The sequence below is a fragment of the Miscanthus floridulus genome, chromosome 13 (assembly GCF_019320115.1).
Source record: "Miscanthus floridulus cultivar M001 chromosome 13, ASM1932011v1, whole genome shotgun sequence".
In the NCBI taxonomy this organism is placed as follows: domain Eukaryota; kingdom Viridiplantae; phylum Streptophyta; class Magnoliopsida; order Poales; family Poaceae; genus Miscanthus; species Miscanthus floridulus.
This window is the reverse complement of record NC_089592.1, coordinates 26,310,794-26,331,442: the sequence shown is the minus strand read 5'-3', so window position 1 is coordinate 26,331,442 and position 20,649 is coordinate 26,310,794. Positions and strand designations below refer to the sequence as shown.

Below are 20,649 nucleotides of genomic sequence, written 5' to 3'. Positions count from 1 at the left end.
TGTTTGACTTTACAATATATGCTTTGCAAGTATATATGCGTTGTCTCCCCACCTATGAGCTCCACATAAGCCTTAGTTGTAGGATGAGAGAAAAGGCAAAACATTCTACCTTAGAGAGCCACAAATACCATATGTTCTTAGTGAAGGCATGACAACATCAATTCTGCCTTGGTGAGGATCCAAAAATATCACATATTGAGAAACTTGAGAGTGTCATACAATGGAATCTCTAAGTTTTATTTTAAAAATTTATAAAAACTCTGGAACGATGGTTGAACGAAGAGCTTGAGACATAGTGCTTGACTTGACCGTTCTGTCTTTCAATTACTCAAGACCCAAGTGAAGCCTAGAAGCCCCATGGTTGAAGGTAATATGAGTAAGTTTAAAAGACAGATCAGTTTATTATAATCCGGAGGAGAATTCTTGTTTGAACGCATGTGTACTTTTGAGGCGTGAAAGCATTGTAGCAACTCCTGATCCAACTTTGAGTTTAACATTGCTCAGGGCCGAGCAAAGGTTAAGCTTGGGAGAGTTTGTTGATGGTAGTTAACACTCATCATAAACCATCAATGAACTTGTATAAATGCATGAAAATGATCACCAAACATAGGTATAGGGGTTTAAACTAATGAATTCCATAAGTTTTGATGTTTCACTTGTTTTGCAGGATAATTGATTTTTCATGGTACAAAGATGTCTCAAATGATGAGTTGGAGTACACCATTACAAAGAGCTCGTCGAGACGATCGAAACGGATATATTATTTGCTATATTTGGAGCATGGGATGAAAAGATATTAATTACGCACGAACACCAACACTAGAAGGATCTAGAAGGCACCAGAAGGCAAACCACCAAAGTGGGCCAGCTGGCCCAACCTCTAGGGCGCCTAGCCTGCCCCGGAGTCCAATCACAATCCGCTTCGTATGTCGGTTCCCCACCGTCTTACGGTTTGCATCTCCACCGTCGATTAAAGTTGGTTTGATCCGAGGGCTCACGATTGACGCTTCGGCCTATATAAACAGCCCTGTACCCCTGAGGCAAAGGTATCCATGAATTGAGAGGTGTCCCATGAAAGGATAATCTCTCATTCAGATCAACACAAGGAGGATTAGGGCTAGACTTTCCAATGTAGTAGATTAGAAACTTGAGAGTTAGGGAGAGCGGAGCTGAGCTTAGGATCTGGAGAAATCTTCAGAGGTCTGGTATATCTTTGTATCTTACCTTTGCAAGACTTATGCTTTCATATATTTATCTTCTATATTTGCTTTTATGCCTTTCATGTGATTGGTTAGTATAGTTTTCATACTTTGGCATGGGATCTCTGCTCGTATTGAGTGCTCTAGTTTTTATGTGAGACTAGAGTAGTAATCGCTAGCATAGATATGGTGTTTGGGCTAGAGTTTATCTAAGTTAGGCCGTTGTAATCCACCACGTTAGGATTGGTGTTCGTAGAGCTTTTAGCAGCCTTCCTCCGACTACGCTTTCTCATCCCCCTCGAGAGTCGGAAATGTACTGCTACTCCAAAGCGTTATTGTGTGTGATTGTTATATCTACCTATGCCTCAGTTACCATAGAACCAAAGTAATAGAGAAGTATTAAGGAACCTTGAGCTCTCCCGTTGTCCTCTCAGTTTATCTAAGCTACTCTGTTATCATGGAATTCTCCTATGTGTGTGTTATAATTCATAACTCTTATCATTTACCACTTACCCCCACTTTAGTCTAGTTGATATATTAAGTTAGTAGATACATGATGGTGAATTATCAGATTCTTTAACCATTGCTTCTCTGTGGATAAATACGATACTTTGGAATACTCCCGGGTAAAAGCTACAATGGTATTCTGTGCGCTTGCGGAATCCTTCATATCCTATTTGCACTTAATAAATTAAATACCAACAGCCCCCAAAGGGTGCGGGGTGAAGCTAGGCCAGATGACGGACTCCAAGCAAACTGTGGAGAAGGCCCAAAACCTTTGGAGCGTGGGAAGCTTTGGGCACGAAGCCACCCAGCGCCCACCCCAGGGTGCCGTAGATAGGCTTCCAAGTGTAAGAGTGTAAATGATCAAGTTGCCCCTAAATATCTTGTCATATCGGTAGGTGTAAGGGTAGCGAGGTCATTTGCCCATTGTAAACTGACCTAAGGGGCTCTAATGTGTTGATCCACTATTGTACCGGGGGAGAGAATAATACAAATGATCACTTTACTCATGTTGGGTATAATTTTAGCTAAAGTTACTTTCCAACAAAACATCACTGTTTTCTTTCCATGACATTGAAAGAAACCGATGTCTCTCTACAGCAAGGTGTAGAACCACAACAATCTGCTGACAATACCAAAATTATAAAATTAAGAACTTTAGAGACCTTTGTAACTACTGATTGGGAGTGCTATTATAATAAATGGTATGGACAAACTACAACACTACATGGCCATATGGCTACTTACCAAAAACTAGCTCTAGCAAGATTCGTGAGGCTCACCCAAGCACATGACCTCCTCACAAACTCAGTGCAAAAAATGAATTTAGTCTATACCCCAATAAGGCAATAACAATAGTAGCATTAATATAAGGTGTAAACAATAGAACATATGAAATACATGAAACAAGGACAGAATTCAACTGAAACAAAAGAAAAACTCAAGCAAAATTTAATACAAAAGGGTGGGCACATCTGTATTAATTATCATGATGACAATTGACTAAATAAAATAGCATTAAAAGTTCTATGGTTAACTAAAAGCATAATGGTAAGGTCTAAAGCAATAACCTAGCCATATTTGTTACCTTCAATTAATCATCTCCAAATTTTTATTTTTCTTGGCATTTCATCATCTTCTTCATCTGAATCACTAAATTTTACTTTAGTCTTCAGTGTGAGCCTGAGGTTAGTTGCAAATAACAAACTTGAAGGATTAGGTTACCACAAAAGTCACATGTGGGAAGAGAGAATATTGAAGAATTCCACAGGCGTGCTGGCTTCGGATATGCTAACTTTACTTGCAACACATAACTTCCATCTAAAAGCAGATCATTAAGAATTGAACTTTTCTTCTCAAATTCTATGAAAGTTATCCTATAAGATAAGAATTTAATAAAAAAAATTAGAAATGTTTCATTAGAAATCAAACAACAATAATCCCTCATAATGAGTAAGTCATGTTAAATGTTCTTTATTGACATAGAGCTATTACTAAGGTTTTGAGGAACATTCATGGCATGTGTATGATTTGATTATTATTCTGTACCATCTATCTTTTTATATATGGTATGAATATCACTACAGGAAGACCGAGCATCAGTGATAAAATGTGGTAGCGAACTCTTGATTTGTCACTGATTCCCATGTTATTAGTGACCAAACTAATTTTCATCACTATTGCGTCGATTATTAGTGGCAAACTACTATATCGCCATAGGATGCACCTTCAGTGGCGAATTTAGTGATGAAACATGAATTTGTCACTAATAAATAGGTTAATTGTGACTAAATATTTATTTCCTCACAGTTTTACCATCTACCAGTGACAAAATATTATAACGCCACATGGTGCAAGGTCAGTGAGAAAATGTTGTGGCAAAATTGTATTTTGCCACTATTTATCATCTTAATTGTGACTAGACAATTTCCCCCCACTATTAGTACGTTTATCTGTGACAAAATTTTGCATCGCCACATGGTACCTGATTACTGAGAAATTTTTGTGGCAAAATATTCTTTTGTCACTAGTTACCAAGTTAATTGTGAGCAAATAAATTTTCTTGTTATATAATATTTCTATTAGTGATAAAAACATGTGTTCGTATGATAAATAATTAGTGGCAAATATTGTATTATCATGGGTCCCACTTGTCAGTCAAACTCCACCTTATCTTCTTCCGTTTTCTGCAGCTGCAATTACTGGACGGAGCATCTCCGGCCGTCCCCAAGCTCAGAGCTCCGCCAAGCGCCGACGAGCTCGCCCATAGTCGCCGACCGTCGATGCCCTTGCCCATGGCTCCACCGAAGCTCACACGTGCAGCGCTTAGCAAGCTCGCCCACGGCCACAGCCGCCTATCTCGACGAGTGTCTCCGACCGCCCCCAGCTCGATGCTTCTGCTCCGCGCCGACGAGCTCGCCCATGGTCTCCGGCTATCCCCGCTCCCACCCGGATCCACCGAATCTCACCTCACACTCGACGAGCTCGCCCACGGTCGCCGCCGCTAATCTCGACGAGCTTGCAAAAGGTCGGATTCGCTGCGTCCCTATCCGCGGCCATCTATGCACGAGGAGGAAGACACCGAGCCGCTTGCTCGTGCCGTACTGTGAGCGGGGTACGGTCATCTTGCGGGCGTCAACACGGGCAGGCATGCGGGCAGCCCGCTCAGGCGTGTGGTGGGCGGCCGCGTTTGGCGGGCGGGCGGTCGTAGCTCCGGCGTGTCCGTAGTGAAGCACTGGAGCTTCAGGCCGCCTGTGCAGCTAGAGGCTCGTGTGGCCAGGGGCCTAACACGACGGCTCATCCGTGGTCATAGGATTGGATAGTAAGCACTGCTGCTCTCCAGTTTAGATTATTTGATCAATTCACCATATTTGTCTATTCGATTCTCTGGAGTTTGAATGTAGGCTAGAAGCTCAATCGCCAAATGCCTTAGTGGTGTTTCAGTGGCATTGATTGGGCACTTGAACCTTGGTCATTGCATACGGGAGAGCTGGACCCCCTATGTTTAGTTACATAATACTAGTATATTATGTTGTAATTCTGTAATTGAAGTGCAAATTATACTTCTATTCTCTTAGGTTTTAGTGACTTTATGTACCAGTTAATTTGGTTGTGGGAACAAAAAGACACAACTTTGTCTTGTAGGGATCCAGAACAGAAGTAAAATTAGTGAGAACGAACAAAAGCAAACGCAAATCCGGATGGCCATAGTAATACGTGAATTGACATTTGTGGATGAATAGCTTGTTTATAATGAATATATATCATATTACCGGGGCTTGCAAAACTGATAAGTATTAGGAAATAAAACATAGCTGAAAATGTCAGAGTGACCATGATATCCTAAATGCTTATTTGTTTGACACTACTGTGTAGTGTTTGTAAAGCAAGTGAAGGAGATGAAGCTGCATCTCATATATATATATATATATTCCCTATAGAAATTTCAGCTTGATTATCAGTTATTTGCTAGTCGTCATCTATTTCTTCTTCCGATTCACTGTCTTCGTCATCTGAATCCATGTACTCACCACCTTCACTGTCATCACTTTCAGATTCTTGTTGCTCATCTTCATCCTCAACGTCACCCTCGTAATGGAGTATCGGATTACCTTCCACAGCCACAGGCATACCTTCAGCTTCTGCTTCAACTTGAGGTGTGTCCAATATACTTGTGTCATCATCTTCTATTTTATTTCGATTCGGCACAGTTATTACTTCATTTTCTTGGCAAGCTTCAGGACTGGACTTACTTGATTTAGCACCACCAAATATTTCTCTGCGTAGAAAATCTGATGTATTGTAGCATGTTGCACCAAAGGAAGTTAAGAAAGCTACTCGACATATTAGTACTAATAACGATTCCATTAACAATGTCCACGAGAACATGCAAATTCTTGACTTCTTGTTTGATTGAATGCACCATTACTTGTTCATAGATCTGAACTAGAGCTACTATGAACGAACACATGGGGTTTGTGTTCTTGCCGGTGTCAAAAATCCTAGTTACGTGCAATTGTGTTCACTTGCATCGGTTGTGTGCTGATGGTACAATAAAAGATAGCCATTTCTGTTGTGTTTAGTTATGTAAAATTTACAAAATGCCGATTTTTGTTTCTACAGGTGAAATATCAACCAGGTTACGTTCAAGTGGCTCTCGAACTGACAATGCACGTGATCAATTGGATTCAGATGTGCCCATGGATGAAAATAATCAAATAAATACTGTAGCACACAACACTGAAGGTGTTTTGCTAATCTCAAACCTGCTTCTTTACACCATTGTTTATTTCGCTGATTTAGCTAGGCTCTGTTATGCTGATCTACATTTATTTCTTTATACGACATAATAACAAGTGCTACATTTAGCATGTCACAGCCTGTTATACTAATCTAAAATTTGATTCTTGACACTATAGAGTACAAACATTACATTTAATTACCCTTGTTCTTTTCCCTAAATTAACTAGGCCCTGCTAAGAGTGGAAGAAAAGTTACATTTAATATTCAACTTCGCAAGAGAAGAGCAAAAGTAAAGCATATTGATATAAAGTTCCCTAAAAAAGTTGCAAAAGTGTGTGGAGAACATGCTAGTTTATTTAAAAGTGAGATCACAGTTCTTGTAAGAACTATACCACTCCAAGTGAAGAAGTGGAGGGACATGTATAAGTTTCATGCTGGAACTACTGCAGCTGTTTGGAGAAAACTAAAGGTGACCTACTTTTCATATCAAATAAATATATTTGGCATGCAATGGTTATCATTGCATTCATTGGCTGCTTATTACATCATATCTTTGTTGTACAACAAAAGTTTCCTGAGCTTTTCGAAGAAGATAAAGATTGTGCCATGAGACAAGTAGAGAGTCAATATAATAATCGGCGTTACCGTCTGCTTCAAGCTTACTGAAACAACAAGCCAAGGCCACAACATGTCTCACCAGAAGATTGGCAATGGTTGATAAGGAATTTGTGGACGGATGATGATTTTTAGGTACATACAACTCATCCTAAATTACAGTGCTGCATAGTTATTAATGAAACATCTATGCAATTTGTGAACCAGAAAAGGAGCAACCAAAATTCTATCAATAGAGGAAAGCAAGAGATGGGATCCAAAGTAGGAACTAGATCAATTACTCAAATTGCTTATGATCTGGTGAGTAAAAAAATTACCAGAAAGAATTTTTTATCTGCTACACATTGTTATAAATTAGTGAATATATGTTTCTTTATTCCAATGTAGTGAGACCCGAAAACAGGTGAATGGCCTACTGCTATGCAAGTTTGGAGGGCTACATACCAAAAGGCTGATGGGACATGGTCTATTTCAACGGGTGAAGAAATAATGGTATGAACATGTTACTTCCCTTTTGATGGCATCTTTGGGTTTCACATTTATATCACCTTCTGAATTAGGATTAGGTGGAAGTGGTGTGCTTTTGTATGAAAAATATCATAGTAGAATTCTATATCACTCTTTCATGGTTATTATCTCTACAACATAGCTTATGATGTATTATTCATTTAATGAATTGAAAATTCTGGCCACTATAATGTGTGTGCAATATATGACATGGTATAAGCTCTAACAATGAACAATTTCGTTTTATTAAGTTGTTTGTAAATTTCATATATTATTTAATTTGTCTGCAAATTTCATTTATTAGATGACATGTGTCGGGTACCAATGTTAGGGGTACCCATCCAAGACTGATAAACAACGTATTTACACTTGCTTCCTGAGTGTTAGGGGCAATCTCCGCCTCGCCCAATCCCGCCTAAAGAGTCTCGAGCGAAGCCTCCGTCTCGCTCAAACCCGACCGAAAGGGCTCGGGCAAGACGGACCCCTCGCCCACAGCCTCCGCCTCGCCTGAACCTGACCGAAAGGGATCGGGCAAGACGGACCCCTCGCCCGCAGCCTCCGCCTCGCCCGAACCCAACCGAAAGGGCTCGGGCAAGACGGACCCCTCGGGCACAGTCTCCGCCTCGCCTGAGCCCTTATGATGTCAGCACATATGTTCGCCTCGTCCGAAGGCCGTGTCAAGACCTCGGGCACAACAGGGAGTCGCGCAAGCCCCGCCACAATGCCCATCCCCGACGATGGGACGGACGTGACCACACACAATAAACAAAGGGATGGGAGCCGTGGTACGATTCGATAAGACCCCGGTCATTCCACCACGATGGCACCCATACCTCCACAGCGACGGGGGTAACCGCCACTATTCTGCCTAACCCCCTCTCTACGCAAATCTGGGCGGACACGCCGCGCATCCTTGATGCTACAAGGGTGCACAGAGCAAGGCATGGCCTTGGCACGTCGTGCCACTGGACGGAGAGGCCAAAAGCTCTACACCCATCGTGTCCTCACGCTATAGAGTTGACCGCTCACACCGGATAAGGAGGAAGATGTCTACACCCGAGGCCACCTTTTTCTCTTTCTTCTCTTTCCCCTTTCTTACTACAACTGTAACCCGAGCCCTCCCATTGAGAACTATAAAAGGGGAGGCAAGTACCACATCTAGGGGCATCGCATAATGACCGGCATCCGGTCACGACACAGAACACTACACTGAGCACAAGCTCAAACACGCACATCGCCAAAGAGACTTGGACATGCCCCCTCTCTCGAACGCTTGTAACCCCTACCACAAGCACTATGGTGCAAGGCAACACGGGCAGCAGCAACACCCACTAGACGCAGGGACCTTCTTGCCTGAACCAGTATAAACCTTTGTGTCCGCTTTGCACACCATCCAAGCCTAAGACACGCAGATTCAAATTCACTCGTCTTAGTGTCTAGAGCACCATTCTAGACACCGACAGTTGGCGCGCCAGGTAGGGGCCTTCTGCGCGTTACGATCCGCTTCCTCAGGCTTTGGATGGCCAATCATCATGTCTGCTTTGCTCTGGGCTCCCATATCTGGTTTGGGAGCCTAGATTTCCTTTGCACGGGGTTGGGCCATGATCTGGTCTTGCTCCCCCCCTTCCATGCCGGGTGACCCCATGTCCTCTCTAGGTTTCGACGAGCGCGTCGGAGACCTAGACCCTACCGACACGGAGGGGGAGGGCGTCCTGCCACCCCCACTGGGTCACCCGACTCACCTGCCGACGTCGACTCTATCACTGAGTTGATGGCCGGCCTTCATCTGCATGCCAACAAGGCACAGGCTTCTAAGGGCACTTAGCCCCATCACTTCAACTATCTGAGGCTAGAGTGTCAGCTCGACGCCATCCTGGGACCATGACCATCCTAGGAAGATCTCCATCGCCTCTACTTCATCTTCGCCAACGCCTTGGCGCAGCTCTTCGGGGGAGCACCGCTCTCACCGGAGATGAACGCTGCGCCGGCGTAATCGGAGTGGCCTCACGAGCTGCGCAATGCCGCGAGGACCTATAGTCGCCTTATGCGGCCCGTGGAGGACACCTCCGCTGGTTTGCCAACCCATCACCTGCAATCCCTCTCAGAGCTCCTCGCGAGCACCACGACGTCCTCGAGCGTCGACTCTAAGGAGGACGGCGGCGGTTGGGCTGGCGCTGATTTCTTCGGGCTCGACGACCTGGAGGCTCTACATCAGTTCCTCGGCAACTGAGACTACCTCCTCGAGGGCACCGACTCTGACGATGAGAGTGACGACCCATCTCGAGAGTGCTTCATGTGCGATGGGGAACCCCACGATGGGGACTCCGACAAGGACAAGGGTGAACACACCCCGGCCGACCCTGCAGCCCATGCCACGGCACCCATTGGGGGCATGGCCGTACCACCGCTCGTTTGCTGACGAAGACTGGAGCTAGGGCGGGACTCATCTTCATCTCCCTACTCGGCGTGTTGCGGTACATGTTACGAATCCATTTTCCAGCGTCTAACAACAGTGGCTGAGTATGAGGCACGGGTCAATGGCTTGCACATCGCCACTGAGCTCGGGATCTGATGGCTTGATGTCCGAGGCGACTCCCAGCTGATCATGGACCAAGTCATGAAGGAGTCAAGCTGCCATGATCCCAAGATGATGGCATACTGCCAAGCGGTCCGCCTCTTGGAAGACAAGTTTGACGGCCTTGAGCTGAGCCACATCGCAAGGCGATTTAACGAGGCAGCAGATGAGCTCGCGAAGCTGGCATTTGGCTGGGCACCGGTTCCCTCCGACATTTTCGCTAGCGATCTATATGAACCCTCGGTCACTTACCAAGGATCAACACAAGACTGCAGCGAGCCGCCTAAGCCGACCTCGGGGGCTGGCCCGACCCTAGCCCCCACCGACCTTGAGGTTGTGGAGACCAATGAGGACCCAGACTCAGGGCCCAACCCCCTGCCAGACTGGAGGATCCTATACCTCGAATATCTAGTTCGAGGCATGGCCCCCTCGAGCCGGACCGAGGCCCGATGCCTCATGCGCCGCGCCAAGTCCTTTGTTCTGCTAGAATGAGAGCTTTACAAGCAGAGCCCCATTGGAATCCTGCAACGCTGCATCCCCATTGAGCAGGGGAGGCGGCTGCTTCAGGATGTACATAGGGGCGCCTGCGGTCACCACGCAGCACCATGCACCCTTGTCGGGAATGCGTTTCGGCAAGGTTTCTACTGGCCCACGGCCATAGCCGATGCCACTGAGGTAGTACGTGCCTCCGAAGGGTGTCAATACTACGCCAGGCAAATCCACCTACCAGCCCAAGCATTCCAGACAATCCCCATCACATGGCCTTTCACGGTCTGGGGTCTGGACCTTGTCGGCCCACTTCAGAAAGCGCCTGGGGGCTTCGCCCACTTACTTGTCGCCGTTGACAAAGTTTCGAAGTGGATTGAGGCTCGGCCAATCGCGCAGATCAAATCTGAACAGGCGGTGCTCTTCTTCACCGACATCGTTCACTGCTTTGGGGTCCCGAACTCCATCACCAACAACAGAATGCAGTTTACCTGCAAAAAATTCCTCAAGTTCTGTGATGATCACCATATCCACGTGGATTGGGCTGCCATGGTGCACCCTCGAATGAACGGGCAGGTCGAACGCGCCAACGGCATGATCTTGCAGGGCCTCAAGCCGAGGATTTTCAACCGGTTGAACAAGTTCGTCCGTCGATGGCTCACGGAACTACCTGCGGTCCTCTGGAGCCTAAGAATGACCCTAAGCCAAGCGGCGGGTTTCACGCCTTTCTTCATGGTCTATGGATCCGAGGCAGTCCTCCCCACCGATCTAGAATATGGGGCACCGAGGGTAAAAGCGTTCGACGAGCAGGGAAACCAAGCCTCCCTCGAAGACGCTATAGACCAGCTGGAAGAAGCGCGCGACGTCGCCCTGCTCCACTCCGCCAAGTACCAACAGGCCCTGCGACGATATCATACCCGACGCGTGCGGGGTCGGGCCTTCAACATCGGGGACTTGGTGCTTCGGCTGAGGCATACCAAAAAGGGTTGGCACAAACTGACCCCACCATGGGAAGGCCCATTCATCGTCGCAGAAGTACTCCGACCAGACACCTACAAGTTGGCTACCTCGGATGGCGAAGTCTTTACCAACGCTTGGAACATCGAACAGCTACGTCGCTTCTACCCTTAGATTTCTAAGCTATTTACATACTTGATCGAGTGCTCACTATTATCTACTTCGCACAACTCTGAGTGAGACCCAACCCTACCTTCGGCTAGGGTCATGCCTCCCTCGAGGGCTGAAGGGGGGGGGGGGGGTGAACCCCCCAATGCTTCGAAATTTTCATAACACTTTTCAAAAAAAATTTGTACCCGAACCCTCCCGGCACTGATTAAGTAAGCGAACGTTTTAGAAAGTGAAGAGCCCCTCGGGCCGGATTGATCGGGTCATGAGAAACCTACGCCCCGACGGCTACGTTGCCTCTGCCTGCCAGTCCCGACCTAAGGGATGAACTCACACTTCTAAAAAAAATTCACGAACTTAAACATAGTGTGGGGATCGGACGACCGTGCGAAAATTTTTACGAAAAGTCTCTCGCCCGAGCCCTCCCCGCGCTGTTTAAGTAAGCGAACATTTTAGAAAGTGTAGAGCCCCTCAGGCCGGATTGATCGTGTCATGAGAAACCTACGCCCCGACGGCTACGGTGCCTCTGCCCGCTAGTCTCGACCTAAGGGGTGAACTCGCACTTCTAAAAAATTCACGAACTTAAACACAGCGTGGGGATCGGGCGAGTGTTCGAAAAATTTCGCGAAAAGTTGCTCACACGAGCCCTCCCAACACTGTTTAAGTTAACGGACGTTTTAGAAAGCGAAGAGCCCCTCGGGCCGGATTGATCGAGTCGTGAGAAACCTACGCCCCAACGGCTATGGTGCCTCTGCTCACCAGTGTTGGTCTAAGGGGTCAACTCGTAGTTCTAAAAATCCGCGAACCTAAACACGGTACGTAGGGCCTCACACTGTTTAAGTAAACGAACGTTTTAGAAAGCGAAGAGCCCCTCGGGCCGGACTGATCGGGTCATGAGAAACCTACGCCCCAACGGCTATGGTGTCTCTGCCCACCAGTCTTGGCCCAACGGGTCAACTCGCACTTCTAAAAAGTCTATGAACTTAAACACGGTGTGGGGATCGGGCAACTATTCAAAAAACTTTACGAAAACTCACCTCGCCCGAGCCCTCTGGTGATGACTTGGAAACGCGGGCGCGTTAGGGACGGGAACCCCTCGGGTTGAAGTTAACTAGACCAAGAAAAACCTACACCACGACGGCTATGGTATCCTTGGTCGTTAACCCCGACCCAGAGGACTGGACCCAACCCTAAAACGCCACAGACCTAAGCTCACTATGAGGATCGGGCAAACACGTAAAAACTTAGAAATCGATACAAGTTCTTAAATGGCCCCGAGGGCCGTAAGCTTGTCCAGAATACTAAGTTTGTTACACGGGCATCTCGCCCGACACTCTCTCTCACATCTCTAGGGACGGAGGAACGACTTCATCTTCGAACTTCGCCGCCAAAGTCTTTGCCGGCTCCACCACTTTCACGTCGATGGCGTCGAGCTCCTCCTCGGGGCGTCGATGTAGCCCTCGCTCAGCGCCACGTACTAGATCGATCTGCTGGTAGTGGGACCTAAAGACGGCAAGTGCACGGCGCACCCCGAGGTGAAGCGCCTCCTTCACTTGGGACCGAGCCCGCTCAAAGGCGACCCCGAGACGACTTCGCAGCGAGCTCGCCCCGGAACGCACCTGGACTGTCCCGACGGCGTCGCACACCAGCCCGACGGCAGAGCATAGATCGGAGTGCTCGTGTTGTTCCGTCTCCAAGGCCTCCTGCGCCAACGAGAGCTTTGTTCCCACCTCGGCAAGCTTACCCTTCAGGCCTGATTATCGCAGAAGATGAGAAACAGGTCTCAGAAAGCATAAAACGAACAACCAAAGGCACTTACCTTCTATTTCTTTGGCTTTCGCAGCCTCCCGCTCACGCCCATGGGACAACACGGCTCGAAGGGACTGGACCTCGGTCATTATCGTGTGGTTCTCCTCGGCAAGTCGAGAGACCTCACGCGTGGCATTCTTCAGCTGGTCCTTCACAGTGTCCCTCTCCTGCCGAGCAATGATGCACTCTTGCCGAGCCTCGTCGCGCTCGCCAAGAGCTTGCTCGCGCTCACGGCGGATGAGCCCAAGCTCGGAGCCTCGGACACATGTTGCGCGGAGAACCGCAACAGCTCAACGCGCTCATCCTTCACCCTCTGGGCCTCCTCCTCATCCTTACGGGTGCGCTCAAGGAGAGCCAACAGCATCTCCCCCGCCTCTTCAGCGTCGGTGGCCGCCTCCTCATGATGAATGCGGAGGTCCGCCAATCCGCCATCTCCACGCTAAGGTTGGCCATCCTCTGCTGGGCCTCAGCGAGCCATGCCTCGGCCGCTGCGGTCCTCTGTTCCTCCAACAACAGGTGCCTCCACACGTCTCGCTCACGGCAGAGGAACTCCGACTTCCCCCGGCTCCGCTCGAATAACGCCTACGTAAAGAGCCACTTCAAGAACACAGAAACAGGGGGAGAACCAAAACGATGAGTATCCACCCGACCCGACGTACCTGGCCAGCTGGGCGGATGTCTTCGTGCAGGATGGATAACGCCAAGGACAGGGTCTTGTTGAAGCCTTCGCACCCCGACTGCAGCCGGTCCCAGTACCCCTGCTCCTCGGCGTCATCCAGCACGAAGACCGGCGGCGTCCCCGGCTGGTTCCGATCCGACCAGGTGAGGCGCGGGCCGCCGCACTGGTAAGGATCGCGCCCCACCCGCACGAGAGCTGCAGGCCCCTCGGCGCGGGAGGGCTCGGCCACTTCGGCCACATCAGACGGCTCGCCGGAGGAGACCGACACCACTTCCACCTCGGCGGTCTCGGCCTCGCGTGATGCCGCCTCCTCTGCCTGGGACCCGCCCCCGGCGGCGGCCCCCACCCGAGTAGAGGGGGCCTCGAGCGCAGCCTCCTCCGCCGCTCTAGCCTCGCGCGGCGCTGCCTCCTCCGTCTGAGACCCGCCCTCAGCGGCGGCCCCCGCCTGAGCCGAAGGATCCTCAGGCACGCCCACTTCCGCCGCGGCTCCCTGGGCTCCAGCGTCTGCGCCCACCTCCACGGCCGACCCCGACGTCGGTGGTAGGGGTGTCACGCCCTCCTCAGGGAGCGCCGCTTTGGGAGCGGGGTCCGACCAAAATCGCGATAGCTCCCTCAGCGTCGCCATCCCCGCCTCCACAGACTCCTCCATCCTTGCCTCCGACAGCGCTGCCCAGGCAGACGGGGTGGAGCTAGGCTGAGGCAGAGCAGGGGTGGCCGAAGTCGCCAGTCGCCCCCGAGGCAGGAACGTCCGAGCCCGGCGCACCATCGGCTGAGGCTTGGCCTTGTCTCCTTAGCACCTTCCGCGGCGCAAGCAGGGGGGGCACCGGGCTGACCCTTCCTGCAAAACAGCAAGTGTTAGCATCAATGAAGGCTCAACACAAACAATCAACGTAAAAAACGACTCTTACCTCTGCGACGTCGGACGGAGGCGTTTCCGCTTCGGCCCGCTGGGGCCCGACCCAGCGGCCACAGGGAGGGGCCTCTTCCCGGCCGCCACCGTCTCGGCCGCGCTGCGCTGTGGAGGTGGTGGCCTGGCCACCTCCTGGGGCCTGGACTCCCCCGCCCGATGCCGCCGCGGCTCCCCAGAGGTCGGGATCCTCCGGCTCGCGGATCAGCAGTTGGGTCTGCGGCGCCCGCCCTTCAACCGGGAGGGACGGCCCCTCAGGCGGCTCCTCCTCCTCACCCAGGGAGTCCAACCAATCGTATGGGAGGACCCCCTGCTCGACCCTCTCCTCGTCATCGTCGTCGTCGTCCAAGCTTGACGATTCCTCCTCCTCTCCGGCCGCCCGCTGCCTCTTCCGGCGCTTCTCACGCTCCTCCCTCGTGGCTCTGGCATCCCTCTTCTTCTTCCGGTCGTCTTTCCTCCGCTTCGCCTCCTCGGCTGTCGCCTGGTTCCTTGCCGTCCGGGCCGCGTCCTTAGGGAGAGGGGGGTCGAAGTCTTTGACGATGCACAGCCCCCCTGCGAACCCCCGAGCGTTGGGACAGGCAATAGAAAAGAAGAACAAAGAGCCCGAGAGGGGGGTCGGGGAGAAAGGGGAGAGGAGTCGAAGGGCTTACCATCTCGATGAAGTTCTCGTCAGGGCGCATCGGCGGACAGAGGTCGAGGTCATCGTCGGACGGCACGGTCCCGAGCGCCGCCTTGACGCGCTTCTTAATCTCCTCGCGGTCGAGGCCCTCCGACACGAGCACTGTCCTCTCGAGGGGTGCGCCCGGCACCATCTCGTCCAGACGGCGTTGCCCGCCGCATCAGCGGTAGCACCCTCCGTGCATGGAAGGCGGCAATGACCCCGGCCCCGGTAAGGTCGTTGTTCATCAAACGCTTGATGGCCTGGAGGAGGGTGGCGATCATGTCCTTGGCGGAGACGGGGCGTACCCCCACCGATCCGGCACAGCTTCGATGTAGCGGCCGGTGTATAGGGGCAGGGGCGCGTGGTCGTCGCTCCGGAGGTAGAACCACTTGTCATGCCACCCCTTGTTGGAAGAAGACGTCTTCACCGGGATATAGCCGTCCACTCGGCTCTGGCGAAGTTGGATTGAGCAGCTCCCGACGTGCACCGGCACCCGATCCCCCTTCTTCACCGACTTGAAGAAGACGGTGGCGTAGAAGTACTTCCACAAGGCAAAGTTGAGCTTGATGCCCAAATAGCCCTCGCACAGGGCAACGAAGACCGAGATCTGCAGAACCGAGTTAGGGTTGAGGTTCTGCAGCTCGATCCGTAATAATGGAGCAGCCCACGGAAAAAAGTGCTCGCCGGCGTGCCGAACCCCCGCTCATGGAAGTGCGCCAAGCTGACGACATAACCATTGGGGGGGTTCGGCTCATCGACGTCGACAGGGGGGATGATCCACTCCGGCTGCGCGGTGTCCGTCATGGGACGGAGCAGTCTTCTCGCTGACTGAGCTGCGTTGCAGTCTTCTCGGTGAAGGTGGAGCACCCCCACGGGTCCATTGAGAAGCAGAAAGGCGACCTAACGACGATGGCGGCGAGGTGAGATCCCTCTTTCTCTCTCTTTTTCTCTCTAGCTCACTGTAGCAGATTGAAAACGCAAAGGCAAGGGAAGCGGGGGGGGGGGGGGTTGCAGAGCAGGGGAAACTCCCCCAGGATATAAAGGGGGGGGGGGGGGCGGGACAGCCGAGAGCCCGCATTAACTATGACTGTAGGGATGTCTCGTCACGATCCTAGAAATCTCGGTAACCGAGCGCACGCCTCCTGCAAAACCGCCCTGTCCGCTTACGCCTTCCGCCTAAATTCTTGCGCCTGTCGTTATCTTTCCGCCGTATGAAAGCCGGACACATTTATTTCCTTACAAGCGAAACGTGGGCTTCGGCGGATACGAAAGGGATATGGGGCTATACACGCCCCTACTGGCCCATCTACGATCGAGGGTTCGAAGGCTGGCCCACCATGGGTTCGACAGCCACCCTAGGGCACCTAGAGTCAGGGATGGCAAGGGATGGGCACACTAGCGGCCAGCACCCTGGCGCCCGAGCGCCGAGGGCATCTCGACCCATGTTCGAGTCTGATCGGTAATTGATCCATGGTATCCCTTGACGGGAGGCATCGAGCCCTCGGACCGGTCGGACGGTTCCGAGAACTATATGGATCGACCATCGGGAATCTGGAGTGCGTCACCAGCTTGACCACGAGCCTGGCGCCCGGCGAACTGGGTAACCAGGACTCCACTCGAACGTACCCGCTAACAGCTCAACGAGCACCATGGTTCGTCCAACGAGGATAGCATGGCCCGGCTCACCCCCTCCGTTTCGCTAAGGAATGCGTGAGGGTCGATAGACAAAGACGAGATGCCACCCGATCGGTCTCCTGCAACACACGGGGGCTCAGGGGCTATGCTCACACCCCGACCCAATGAACGGTCATGCCCCATGGCAAACCAAGGCTCGGGGGCTCCACGAATGCCCCACGACTACGCAAAAACAGCAAGGGCCAAAACACCCGAGGGGAACACACCCCAAAATAGCGTCAACCGAGATCACCTCGCTCAATTCAAAGCTCTTGAAGGGATGACTCACCCCTTCAAGGCCTCGGGGGCTACACTGGGCGGGTGCGCTCGCGTACCCACCAGACGACTTTTCCTAAAAACAAAATACCAACGAAACACCGACTGTATACCCCTATCTAAGCGCGACCATTAGTCGTCAAGCCGTCTAGAAGAGTGCCTCACTCCTCCACAGGCTCGGGGGCTACTGTCGGGTACCAATGTTAGGGGTACCCATCCAAGACTGATAAACAACGTATTTACACTTGCTTCCTGAGTCTTAGGGGCAATCTCCGCCTCGCCCGATCCCACCTAAAGAGTCTCGAGCGAAGCAGACCCCTTGGGTGTAGCCTCCATCTCGCCTGAACCTGACTGAAAGGGCTCAGGCAAGACGGACCCCTCGCCCGAACCTGACCAAAAGGGCTCAGGCAAGACGGACCCCTCGCCCACAGCCTCCGCCTCGCTCGAACCCGACCGAAAGGGCTCAGGCAAGATGGACCCCTTGGACGCAGTCTCCTGCCTCGTCCGAGCCCTCATGACGTCATCACATATGTTCGCCTCGCCTGAAGGCCGCGTCAAGACCTCAGGCACAACAGGGAGTCGCACGGGCCCCCACCACGACGCCCATCCCCGACGATGGGACAGACGTGACCACAAACAGTAAACAGAGGGATGGGAGCTGTGGTACGATTCGATAAGACCCCGGTCATTCCACCATGACGGGGGTAACGGCCACTGTTCTCGATAAGACCCCGGTCATACCTCCACAGCGACTGGGGGTAACGGCCACTGTTCTGCCTAACCACGTCTCTACACAAATCTGGGCGGACACGCCACCCATCCTCGATGGTACAAGGGCACACAGAGCAAGGCATGGCCTTGGCACATCGCGCTAGTGGACGGGGAGGCTAAAAGCTCGACGCCCATCACGTCCTCGCGCTGTAGAGTCGACTGCTCACGCCGGATAAGGAGGAAGATGTCTACACCTGAGGCCACCTTTTTCTCTTTCTTCCTTTTTCCCCTTTCTTACTACAATTGTAACCTGAGCCATCCCCTTGAGAACTATAAAAGGGGAGGCAGGGACCACATCTAGGGGCATCGCATAACGACCAGCATTCAGTCACTGACACAGAACACTACACTTAGCACAAGCTCAAACACGCACATCACCAAAGAGACTTGAGACCTACTCCCTCTCTCGAACGTTTGTAACCCCTACCACAAGCACTACGGTCCAAGACAACACGAGCAGCAGCAACACTCACTAGACGTAGAGACCTTCTTGCCCGAACCAGTATAAACATTTGTGTCCGCTTTGCACACCATCCGAGCCTAAGACGCGCAGATTCAAATTCACTCGTCTTCAGTGTCTAGAGCGCCATTCTAGACACCAACAACATGTCTGCAAAATTTTTTTTTGAACAACAGCAACTCACAACATGTGCATGTTACACTATCCTGGAGCTAATTTGTGCTCATACTTACTATTCATTAGTTGAACAATTTTTTTCTTGATGTGTACTATATGGGTTCTTAATTAATTTGTTGTTTCATGCTTTGCAGACCAAACTACAAGAAGTTGCTGGGACGCATCAAGAAAAGATATCTTCTGCGCGCCTGTGCCAATAGTGGAGCACTTCTCACTAGTTCTTGGTCGAAAGCCAAACCATTCACATGGTGTTGGCATTCGTGCTATAAACCGAGTTGCCGAGGAAAGGATCAAATTGCTGACACAAATTCGAGGCTTCTGAACAACATGAAGCTGCAGCTCGAGCACGTGCAGATGCTGCTGAGCAACGTAGCTGAGGCTGCTGAGCAACGAGCACAAGCTTTGGAGGGCTAAGTCTCAACAGTGGTCGAAACAAATGCACAGTTACAAGAAGAGCAACAACTCCAACGTGATGAGCTTAGTTCTTTGCATCAAACACAGAGCGGAGAAGTTGTGCGTCTAGTGAGAGAGCAACTTGATCAACAAATGGCGGATTTCTTTGCACACATTCAATCTGATGCTTCACAGTCTTCACCATAGAGTTTAATACCTATAGTTGAATAAATTATTTGAGATTTGAATGTAGTGTGTGAGTTATTTCGTGAGTTCCAAGTGTTACTAATTTTTGTATATTGCTGGACTGCAACATTATCATGGTTAAAGAATTATTGAAATAAATACTATTGGTCTACAGTTGTGAGAATTGTATTGGTACATATTTGTTAAGCCATTTTTGTCACTACAACATGTGTGATAATGATAAATCATTTGCCACATCATCTATTGTTCCATACAATTGAGGATTTATCTTGTGAGAAAACTTGTCATAACTAATATTTTTCACACAAATGCAATGTTTTTTTAGGATGAAATTATCGACACAATATGTCTTTTCAATTCTCACAAAAAATGCATATTGTGAGGAAAAGGTTTGAAGGCTGTAATATATATGTGAGGACGAGTTACATCACAAATAAAATGCATTTGTGTTGATAAGGCGCCACTTTTTCCCATATAAGCTGTGGCGATCAACTAGACACAATTGAAACTAAAATAGTGAGAACAAATTTTGACACAGTAAACTTGTATAATGGCGAAACTTTGGTCACTGATATATAGTCTTTAGTGACCATATAATTCGTCACTTTTACAATGGTAACTGTGATGACCAAATTGCCATAAATACTCTATAGTTGTGTCAACTATTATAACCACTAAAAACATTATAAGTGGCAATTTTTTTGCCACTAATTCATATGTCTTTTGTGGCAACGAATGGGACCACAAATGGCCACTTCACTAGTGGCACCACAGTTCGTCACTAATGAGTATGGGTATTTATGGGGAACGAAAAACCATCACTAGAGTATTTGTGAGACTGAGTATATGTGGCGACTAGTGGCGATTTAAAAAGTCACCACAAAGGCCGATTTCTGGCAAAAAAAATAAGCTTTTGTGATGAAAATTTTCGCCATAAAAACCTTTGCCCTTGTGGTGTATCTTAGTCCGAAGGGTAGACCTGGTGCAAGCGGTAGAGCCTAACCGCCTGGGAAAGACTGTTGCTGACACCCTTCCCAGACCCCGTGTAGTGCGGGAAGCCTACGACACTGGGTACACCCTATATGAATATCCTTGTCCAACAAAAATCAGTCTCATATCAAGATCTGATGCTTGGAACTAGGCCTAGGTGATGTTGCTCTGTTGTGATGTATTTCACCAAGTTTAAAGTTTTTTTAGTTTTCTAGGGCCTCTTAGGGAGTTAACCGTTGTTTGCCAAAAGTTTTTGTAACAATGCGCATCATACCACTATTTTGCGGCTAAGAAACTTCCACCAGAATTTATGCTTATGCAAATCCAGTAAAGAAGCTTGTATATGACAAGTGGGGACTGGCCTATGGGTTTGTATGGTGTTTGCTGCATGC

General features: G+C 50.0%; 2 protein-coding genes across 3 annotated transcripts; both read right to left on the bottom strand.

Moving 5' to 3' along the window:
* Positions 1-12,461: 12,461 nt before the first annotated feature.
* Positions 12,462-15,856, bottom strand: LOC136501686 (uncharacterized). 2 transcript variants are annotated; one of them, XR_010770349.1, is made up of 5 exons: positions 15,299-15,856; positions 14,650-15,200; positions 13,722-14,579; positions 13,073-13,644; positions 12,462-13,006 (listed from the first exon to the last, which is right to left on the bottom strand). XR_010770349.1 is itself a non-coding variant. In XM_066497209.1 (3 exons), exons 2-3 carry the CDS (start codon positions 14,505-14,507, stop codon positions 13,369-13,371), a joined length of 1,062 nt encoding a protein of 353 aa, XP_066353306.1. In that variant the 5' UTR covers positions 14,508-14,579; positions 14,650-15,856; the 3' UTR covers positions 12,462-13,368. The 2 variants fall into 2 exon arrangements, 1 of the variants encoding a protein (XP_066353306.1); XM_066497209.1 differs by having other exon boundaries at positions 12,462-13,644; positions 14,650-15,856.
* On the bottom strand, positions 14,532-15,460 carry LOC136499625 (eukaryotic translation initiation factor 3 subunit A-like). Its single transcript, XM_066495214.1, has 3 exons — positions 15,299-15,460; positions 14,650-15,156; positions 14,532-14,579 (listed from the first exon to the last, which is right to left on the bottom strand). Exons 1-3 carry the CDS (start codon positions 15,458-15,460, stop codon positions 14,532-14,534), a joined length of 717 nt encoding a protein of 238 aa, XP_066351311.1.
* Positions 15,857-20,649: the final 4,793 nt, after the last annotated feature.